This window comes from Bidens hawaiensis, unplaced genomic scaffold, assembly GCF_021521415.1.
Source record: "Bidens hawaiensis isolate Kalapana, Puna unplaced genomic scaffold, B.hawaiensis_p1.1 tig00026182_1, whole genome shotgun sequence".
Taxonomy (NCBI): Eukaryota; Viridiplantae; Streptophyta; class Magnoliopsida; order Asterales; family Asteraceae; genus Bidens; species Bidens hawaiensis.
Window position 1 is genome coordinate 270,435 of NW_027494208.1, and position 9,970 is coordinate 280,404.

Consider the following 9,970-nt stretch of genomic DNA (forward strand, 5'->3'; position numbering starts at 1 on the left):
TCACCTTTGGTTAAATGAATGGTAAGGGGACCCAAAATGAACATGTTAGGCAGTTCGGGACCTCGGGTAACTTTAAAGCAAGTTCGAGTCAATGAAAAGTACATATTCATTGCGCACCGTATTCGGGCTAAGATTGGTTATAGATTTAGTTATGTCCGTTTAAGTAGTCAGTTTTTCAAGAGGTTAATTTGAACCGTAAGTTATACCCAAAACCTGATGCTTATTTTTCTAGTGAAGCAGTTCACTTTTCTCCTGTTTTCATGGTATTGCAGCGCATGCATAAGCCACTTTTCAAACCCGAGCCAGAACTTTGAATTGCACAATAGATCTTAAAAATCAACTTTCTTTTTACAAAAACGGACCACCCCTTTCCAAGTGGTTTCATTGCTGTAAACTGTAAAGATTCATGCTTCAGAAATGTAAACATATTTGAGAAACATGAAAATAACTGAATGTAAAACATTAATGAGAAACATGAAAAAAAAAACTGAAATATAGTTTCAACTATATGTAAGTGATACCCACAGCAACTTTCATAGCTGTATCGTTATAACCCATAGCAACTTTCATAGCCATGTCCAAAACCGACAACGATGTAGCTTTATTCTATACAAGGAGCAGGCACTGTAAACAACATGCTTCAGCCTCATCCAACCAAAACACCAACCTTTACTCATTCAAAGTTTGCTTCTTGTTATGGAAAACAACGAATGTCGTCCTTCTGCAATAATCTCCCCGGTAATTTTGTTTTTCAAAACAACAAGAGTTCCTTTCACCGCCCCTTTCCCGCCAAGAAGCTTTGCACTAATCTCCAACTCATCCTGCCAACAACCCACGTTTTAAAACATAAACATCTAAACAAAGAACAATCAATCAATCAATCAATCATGCCCAGTAAAATCCCACCGACAGCAAAGCTATAAGTAGGGTCTGGGGAGGGTGGGATGTAGGCACACCGTACCTCTATCCAAAGGAATAAAGAGGTGGCTTCCAGAGAGACCCTCGGCTCTAAGTACATGTGTATGAAGCAAAATAAAGGAAATCAAAGTTTAACAGTTATATAAAAACTACTACTAATTATAATAATATTAATAATAAGATCACAGTTTAACAGCTATATAAAATCTAATAATAATAATAATAATAATAATAATAATAATAATATATGTAAGGGAAATACCATTATGGTATGTGACCTAAATAAGTTAAGTCTAAGCCCTAAGGTATTCAATTCTCTCTAAAAATCCTTAACTTTAATTCTACTTCTCCACAAATTCCTATCCTCAACCATGTCCTCGGAGAGGTTTAGGTCTATCAAATCATGCCCAATCCTCTCATCCCAAGTCAATTTCGGTCGTCCTCTACCCCTCCTCCCCTCCTCCCCATCTAAACAAAGAACCCGTCACATAAACAACTTATATATAAGATCATCAATTCATCATAACTATAACACCCAAAAGCCCAGAACAGCCATTTCTCGGGACAAATTCAGTCTTTGGGTTTTTGAAAACCGTTCAGTTTGGACGTGAAATTTTTGGGCCGAAACGGAAATGTCCCAAAATAAAGAATTTGTGCTGAAACTTTGTGCCTAAATATTTTTGTTAAATTATGACAAAGTAGTTATTAGTTATTAAGCATTTACACCTAAAATTGTTGGACCACCCCATTTATTATTTCTCTGGTAAACTACTTAACATTAAAAAATAAAAATTACAATCCATAAATTCAATAACAATTTTATTATTACGCCCTGCTTGCAGTGCGCGCATATAATGTATATATGTGTGAACCCTCGGGTGGGCGAAAGTGAAATTGCATTAATTTTGACGTTATTTTACTACTCTCGTGAAAATAACGTTAAAAGTGGTGGAAGGTTAATCATGCATCATGTGGTGGCGTTGATAGCCGAAAGACAAGGGTACATGCACCAATCGGCCGTTGTCCCGATGGTTGAGTGTTATGTGCCTCATGTCCAAGGCTTGATGCAAAGCTACTATCGTGCCGAGGGTCTCACCGGAAGCACTATTCCTACGGGGTAGAGGTAAGGCTGTCTATATCTTACCCTCCTCAGACCCTACCATAGCTTTGCTATTGGTGGAATATACTGAGTACGATGATGATGATGATGATAATGATGATGAAATTCAATAACAAATTCAGTTTTCATGATCAGGTTAGGTTTTCGGTACATTCAAAACCAAAACCGAATTGTAAATTCGGTTTCGGAAAAACATAAGACCAAACCTTCGGTTTTGTGGTTGGGTTGGGTTAATTCAGTTATCAATCAATCAATCAATCAAGCCCTGTATATCCCACCGCATAGCACGCTATCGATAGGGTCAGGGGAGGGTGGGATGTAGGCAAGTCTTTCCTCTATCCGAGAGAATAGAGAGGCTGCTTCCAGAGAGACCCCCGGCTCATAAAGCTTACATATAGGTAATCATAGTAAACATACATCCTACAAGCAAAAGACACTTAGCAATACATACAAACTACCAAAAAAGCAAGGAATCTGTAACCTACTAAGAAAAGGGTATAAGAATCCAAAAGCAGCATCAAACAAAAATATATTCATAAACAACAAGGAGCAAGGCTAGCCAACTAGACCCTAAATAGAAAGCTAAGCTAACTAGGTACCTTCCCCTAGAAGTCGCTAACCTTAATCCTACGTCTCCACGAATCTCTATCCTGGAGCATGTCCTCAGAGAGGTGCAACTCTCTCAAGTATGTCTAATTCTCTCATCCCAAGTCAAGTTAGGTCTGCCTCTACTCCTCTTTCCTTCCACAATGAAGGCTTCCACTACTCTAACTGGCGCTGTTGTTGGTCTCCTCTTCACATGCCCAAACCATCTCAATCTCCCTTCCTTTATTTTCTCTGATATGCTAACTATTCCTAATCTTTCCCTAAAGACCTCATTTCTAATCCTATCTAATCTAGTGTGTCCGCACATCCACCTCAGCATCCTCATCTATGCCACCTCCATCCTGCGTTCCTGTGTCTTCTTGATGGCCCAACAGTCTGTTCCATACAACATTGCAGGTCTAACTGCGACTCTATAGAATTTCCCCTTTAATTTAGATGGGAACCGCTTGTCGCACAAAACCCCAGTGGCTGCTTTCCACCTACACCATCTAGCTTGTATGCGGTGGGTTATGTTACTATCTATCTCCCCATTGCTTTGGACAAACGATCCTAGATATTTAAACTTCGTTATCTTCGGAACCACCTGGTCCTCAATAGTGATCTGGGTGTCCTCGCTATCATCAACACCACTGAAGTCACAACAAAGGTACTCTGTCTTAGAGCGACTAATTCTTAAAACTTTATCCTCTAAAGCTCTATCTCCCCATTGCTTTGGACAAACGATCCTAGATATTTAAACTTCGTTATCTTCGGAACCACCTGGTCCTCAATAGTGATCCGGGTGTCCTCGCTATCACCAACACCACTGAAGTCACAACAAAGGTACTCTGTCTTAGAGCGACTAATTCTTAAACCTTTATCCTCTAAAGCTACACGCTACTCCTCTAGCCTTTCGTTCAAGCTTTGTTTAATCTCAGCCACTAACACAATATCATCCGCAAAGAGCATGCACCATGGGACAAGCTCCTGAATCGACTTGGACAACTCATCCATGACTACCATGAAAAGAAACGGGCTTAACGCCGATCCTTGGTGGAGTCCCATCTCCACCGGGAAAAAATCAGTATCTCCTACCGGCGCACGAACACTAGCTTCAACTTTCAACTTGTTTCAAAAATCAGTATCTCCTACAAGTCGATTAATCTTGTTTCATGCACACCCCTAGTTTCAACTTTCAAATTAGCAAAAACCGCGATAAAATTAATATTAACTAAAAGATCTTTGATTTCATCTCAATTCCAATTCCTAGAGTTCATGACTATATAAAAGATGGAATGCCTTTGAGGAAAATTATAAAACATTTACATAATAATTGCTAAAGATATAGGTAACAAAACTTACATTAACCTTCGCCGTAGAAAGATAGGAAATCGACATGTCCACCGAAACATTCATCGGCACATCCTTCTCATACACCATCGTCGCGCCAATCTCATCTACTAAATTCGCAATCGCACCCGCCGCCAGATTTCCATTCCTATCCTGATCATATAAAAAAAGAGTAGTGTTCACAAATTCACATCCATACAGAATGCAAACGGACAACAAGCTACACATTATAGGGGTGTGCATGGTTCGGTTCTGTTAATTTCGGTTAATAACCAATATCAAACTTGGGCTAAAATGTTGCTTAAAAATACATGAAATGAAGGTATAACTACATGAAACGAAGGTATAAATATATGAAACGAAGGTATAAATATATGAAATTGAGATATTAGTACATGAAATGGAGATATAAATACATGGAAATGATAGTATTAAACTATTAATACATATAATACATGAATATAGGAAAAAAAGGCTTGAAAATATAACAAAAAATGAAGAGTTCCGTGCGGTTCGGTTAATTCGGTTTTCGGTTTCGGTTTAGGTTAACGATTCAGTTATTGCTCACCCCTACTACGCAACTAGCTAGCCCCTTTTTGTAGGGGTGAGCAATAACCGAATCGTTAACCGAAACCGAACCGAAAACCGACGAAATCGAACCGAAAAAACCGAAAACCGAATTAACCGAACCGTACCAAACTCTTCATTTTTTCATATTTTCAAACCTTTTTTCCTCTGTTTCATGTATTATATGTATTATTGTTTATTACTATCATTTTCATGTATTTATATCTCCATTTCATGTATTAATATCTCAATTTCATATATTTATACCTTCATTTCATGTAGTTATACCTTCATTTCATGTATTTATACCTTTGTTTCAAGCATTTTTTAAGCAAAATTTAACCCAAATTTGATATAGGCTATTAACCAAACCTTGCACACCCCTAGCCTTTTTGAATAGCAAAACATTATTTATTTATGACCTGTTGGACTCGATTAAGTGTGTAAATAATAAAATGAACGCAATGAATGAATATGAAACTAATAATAAAGTGGTTGTTATTACGGTAAGACGAGGTGGGACAGTGAAGGAGCAAGAGATGGAACCGGGTTGGAATCGGTCAACTCGGATGCCTCTGAGAGTGAAGTCTTCGTAGAAGCTGTGGAAGGCTTCGGGTGGTTGCGGAGGGATGGTGAGTTTGGTGACTCGGTCGGAATCTTGATCGGTTACTCGGAGATGGTCTCGAGGGGTCTTCTTCGCCATGGGTGGGTGGTGGGTCAACTGTCAAACACCCAAGTTGTTAAGTTTGGATTTGGTTGTCAAACGTTAAAACAAAAATATGTTGTACGTCTATAAGTGGTCATGGTGTTGTACACTTTTTTTGGACTTATTGGTGACAGTTTACCGAATAAGTAAGGTAGCGTTTGTTATGCAGTAATGACAGGCGGAATAGAATGATTCATTGTGTATGAATGAAATAAGAGGTGTTTGATTGCACAATCGAATGGAATCATCCATTACACATGGAATCCCATTCCATCAAAACTATTCCTTCCCACCCCCTCTTTTTTTCATTTCATTCCTCCTTCAACCTACTTTCAAATCATTCATTTAGGTTTTAAAGTGACAACACTTAAATCAAATACATTAAATTTGTAAGTTTTGTGAACTAAATTTGGTTACAAGACAAGAGTGGTTGAATTTATGTATCTGGAAGCCAAATATGATCTATTGAAAAAAATAGGTAATGTAAGAAAAACAAGGAATGAGAAGTTGTGTAAATACAAGGAATGAGAAGTTCTGTAAATACAATGTGAGTTAAAGTGTTAAAGGATTATAGTTAAAACAATTTGTTTAGGGTGATGTGGAATGATACCCCCAATACCCCATGGCCTAAGCCTCAAGGTTTTTTAACGTTCACAAGCGAATTTATTCCTATAATTTTTCTTAGCATAGGTCCTATATTCGCCTACCTAACATATATAGCCTAGAATTATAATGTTTGTATAGTTATAGGTGATATAATTGGCATGTGACATCAATGCTTCAATGCTAAACTAATATACATAAAATGAAGGAAAAGGAAATTATCAAAAGTAGCATTATAGTGAAAAGTTCTTTAACTTGTTAGGAGGTAAAAGCACGACTATTGTTGCGTCAGAGATACATGCATTCATGACACCGACATAAAAGGATGGGGTTTACGTCAGTTTAATGTTCGTTTAAGCCTCTCAATGATTTAAATTTAGATCATCTTTGTATTATTTGTATTATGATGTTCATTATTTAAAATGTACACGTTAATGACAAAAAGCTTATATCATACGAACAGAGCACAAACGACGGGGAATAGTAGCCAAACTTTGTACCTATATTGCACTTTGTTGTCATGATGAAAACATTCCAATCTAGCCATCATACATGTTTAACGGTTTATAACTTTTTAAACTTTCAACATTTTATGTCTAAAAGTTTTTCTCACTTAATTTAATGACGAAGGTTAATAACATCAATAACATTGGTAACATACACTATTTGTTTCACACACGTGTCCTCTCTAGAGCGAAACATACGAGCGAGATCATAAACAATTACTTTAATAGCAACTTGCATCTTGTCAAAATAGGTTGCATACATGTATGGTATATTGCTAATTTAAGGTTTTCTCTCATCGAATACTCTTTTGTTTTGAAAAAAAAAAACATTAAATACATCCATGCTTTATTATACTACCAATATCATATTATTTTGTTAAAGTCAGTTGCTAAACTATTAAGCCATACCAACTTTTGAACAATCCCAACTTAACAAAGGCGATAATGTTTGACCGTTAATAACATAAAGTAGTATTATCAGCGTATACTTAGAGAGGCAAGTTAACCTTGTAGTGAAGCCAGACCAATGTGGAAAGAATTCAAAGAAAGATATGTATGAAATCGTTACATATATGAACCACATTTTCTATTTTCCTTTTTCTACAATCTACAAGTTTTCTCTTTTGAACTACTTTTTTTTACCTATTTTATCCATCATGTCTCAAGTAAGAACAAGTACGTTTTTCTAGTCGTTTTATGTTATTACCTAACACGTCGGTCATGCGTCTTTGTCACCGAACCAATAAAGTGATTATTAAAAGTTTACAAATTGAAAATACTTTTTACGGCTGATTTTAATTTTTTATATTTAAGGAAACTTAAAAACCTAAAAGGCTAAAACCCGTGGTGTTGTTGAAGTTGAAAGCGAACCATCGCACGTAAGCCCAGATCCAACGTACCGTGTTCACCGTACTCCGTTCGTCAGCGGCGGCGCGATCAAACCATTCACCGTGTTCTCCGATCAGCTCTACTAGCTTTGACCTAGTTTTGTGTAAGCTTCATTCTTATTTCTTTCCTTTTAATTACCAGTAGCTAGCACATAGTCAAACGTAGTTTAGTTGACCGTTTATTTCACATTTAAATTCTTTAAACTGTTCATGATTTTTAATTTATTCCTTTTTCTGTGCAATTCAAGCTTTTGTTTCCAATTTTATAACCGAATATGTTGTCTAAATGTTTCAAGTTTGTTTTTGTTAGTTGGTTAGGGTTTATAAAATTAGGAAATTACGATTAATCCCTGTTGATTTAATTGACACATTTAATCCATCTGAATGGTGAATTGAAGCCCCAATTTGTTCTTTGTAGCTCAATAGCAAATTGTATACTCATGAATTGACTAATTTGTTGGACCAAAACCCTAGAGTTGAGTAACTGAAAGATTAAACACATTGCACACAGAACCGATCCGAATTACAAATGTGTCTAGCCGAACCGGTTATTATTCGGTGTCGGTTGAATTCGGTTTGGTTATCCCAATAACCAAGATTTTTGGACCCGATAGTGGAACCGAAAACCGAATTCACAATTCTTTTTGATTTTCGGTTTTTTTGTGCACCCCTAGGTTTAAGTATTTTCAAGCTTTTTACAGCGACACTAGCGCTCACTATAATGCGCTACGTAGCGTACGATTCATATGTTGCCATAGGCTGTGTAGCGATGGTTCTGTAAATTTTCTTTTTTTCATTATTATATATATTTTTTTGTTATTTAGTTGGTGTGAATGTTGTATTTATTGATTATAATTGCTACAATAGTTGACTACTTCAATGTAAAACATGTCAAGTTTTCTCCTACTTTATCGCTAAACATGAAATGTCGGGCACTATTTCGTCGCCATTGCTACGTAGCATATATGTAGCTATTCACTATCGACAACTACATGTAACTTTTTTTTTGTTTGCAGAAATGATTTTTTTGAAGCAATTTCTGGGTGATATAAATACAGAGGTTGCAATCAAACTTTTGAACAGCTTTTCGCTTTCAGGTCTGAAGTAAAACACACCTTATCACTTAATCAAACGTAAACCCTAAATCCCTAATATTCTACTAACCAGGGAAAATGACAGAGTTATTCAACTATACTGCTTCCAGACAGTTATCCCAAATGTTTATTGCAGTTATCTTCTTTCACGGTTCTGAATATCTTTTAGCAATTATATTTCACGGGAAATCAAACGTGACAATTAAATCATTATTAATCAGCCAACAATACATCTTGGCAATGATCCTATCGATTCTTGAATATTTACTAGAGCTTTACTTTTTCCCCGGGTTAAAGGAAAAATGGTGGATTAGCAATTTGGGGCTTTTAATGGTTATTGTTGGGGAAATAATAAGAAAGCTTGCGATTATAACTGCTGGACGGGCCTTTACTCATCTTATTCAAAGGTATCATGAAGAACATCATAAGTTAATAACTCATGGAGTTTATAGTATTGTACGTCATCCAGGGTACACGGGTTTCTTGATTTGGTCGGTTGGTACCCAAATAATGTTGTGTAACCCTGTTTCAACCGTTGCGTTTACTCTAGTTGTTTGGAACTTTTTTCATAGAAGAATACCGTATGAAGAGTACTTTTTGAGACAGTTTTTCGGGGAGTATGAGGAGTTTGCTAAGCGGGTTCCTTCTGGGATTCCGTTTGTCGAGTGATGAAAGATTGAAAGTGAAATATTGCCATCTGTGTTTCGATTAATTTGTTGCAAGCTTAAAGTTTGCTTGAAGCTATGGATTTAGTTTCATGGTTGCTTTTGACATGTAAGTTATTTTTGTTGTTTAGGTAATGTATGACACTTTTAAGATTAACATTTGATATGTATATCAAATTGCCTGTTTTGCAATGATTAATTATTAGCTTTTTGGTAATGCTTGTTAGTTTAAACGAGTTGGCTCAACTCGTTAAGAATAAACGAGACGAGTCAAGCTGGCTCGACTCACTCACTCACTCATTAAGAAGAGCCTAGTAGATTAATTAAGGCAACCTAATCAGCTTTGATATAAACAATTCTCTTATCATTTAGAGCCCACTATAATACATTTTCACATATAACAGTCTCTTACCTTTATGCATATTTTTGTAATAAAGTATTTATTTTCTAATTTCATTTTGTTTAGTTTAACATATAATTAAAAGTTAACAATTTAAAAGTAAATTACTCAGTTCTTTTTTTTTTCAAAAAATTGTTAACAAGCTTTATGAATCTTTATAGAAGTTCACATTTCACTTTTTTATACAAATTGTTACAAATAAATGCAAAAAGTTTTACAGATATCAAAATTATTAAAAATATAAAAAACTTTTACAAACTTGTTTTAGAGCATTGATAACAACTCATCCATATTTATGTGAGTGGGTAAGTGGTTATGAGTGGAGAAAAGGTTATTGTTCAAGTGTAAATTTGGAGAAATATTTTTTACTCTATGTAATTTTTTTAATGTTTTTTTTGAAAGTGATTGCGAGTACACGAGAAAAAAAAAATAATTATAAAAATAATAAATATATATTATTTGGTCAAACAGGAAATAGAAAATGTAGGTTTTCTTAAGTTTTAGATTATTTAATGAATGCTAATGACTTTGTTAAACTATGTTCACAACACAATAATAGTAAATGCGAT

At 35.5% G+C, this 9,970-nt stretch overlaps 2 protein-coding genes across 3 annotated transcripts; one reads left to right on the forward strand and one right to left on the reverse strand.

Annotated features, from left to right (window-relative positions):
• Positions 1-380: 380 nt before the first annotated feature.
• LOC143572981 (uncharacterized) lies at positions 381-5,302 on the reverse strand. The gene is made up of 3 exons (XM_077057989.1): positions 5,046-5,302; positions 3,986-4,126; positions 381-821 (listed from the first exon to the last, which is right to left on the reverse strand). The coding sequence occupies exons 1-3, from the start codon at positions 5,241-5,243 to the stop codon at positions 678-680; spliced, it is 483 nt and encodes a 160-aa protein (XP_076914104.1). The 5' UTR covers positions 5,244-5,302; the 3' UTR covers positions 381-677.
• A 1,920-nt stretch (positions 5,303-7,222) lies between these two features.
• On the forward strand, positions 7,223-9,216 carry LOC143572982 (protein-S-isoprenylcysteine O-methyltransferase B-like). 2 transcript variants are annotated; one of them, XM_077057990.1, is made up of 3 exons: positions 7,223-7,346; positions 8,259-8,339; positions 8,410-9,216. In XM_077057990.1, exons 2-3 carry the CDS (start codon positions 8,261-8,263, stop codon positions 9,003-9,005), a joined length of 675 nt encoding a protein of 224 aa, XP_076914105.1. In that variant the 5' UTR covers positions 7,223-7,346; positions 8,259-8,260; the 3' UTR covers positions 9,006-9,216. The 2 variants fall into 2 exon arrangements, with proteins under 2 accessions (XP_076914105.1, XP_076914106.1); XM_077057991.1 differs by lacking the exon at positions 8,259-8,339 and having other exon boundaries at positions 7,236-7,346; positions 8,340-9,216.
• The last annotated feature ends 754 nt before the right edge of the window (positions 9,217-9,970 follow it).

Bases quoted from the DNA above. Each gene is read 5' to 3' on its own strand.
- LOC143572981 (XM_077057989.1), bottom strand. From the start codon at position 5,243: ATGGCGAAGAAGACCCCTCGAGACCATCTCCGAGTAACCGATCAAGAT. The intron at 4,127-5,045 runs GTAATAACAACC...TTATATGATCAG, and splicing joins CTGTCCCACCTCGTCTTACC to GATAGGAATGGAAATCTGGC. The intron at 822-3,985 runs GTAAGTTTTGTT...GGTTGTTGGCAG, and splicing joins TTTCTACGGCGAAGGTTAAT to GATGAGTTGGAGATTAGTGC.
- LOC143572982 (XM_077057990.1), top strand. From the start codon at position 8,261: ATGATTTTTTTGAAGCAATTTCTGGGTGATATAAATACAGAGGTTGCA. The intron at 8,340-8,409 runs GTCTGAAGTAAA...TCTACTAACCAG, and splicing joins GAACAGCTTTTCGCTTTCAG to GGAAAATGACAGAGTTATTC.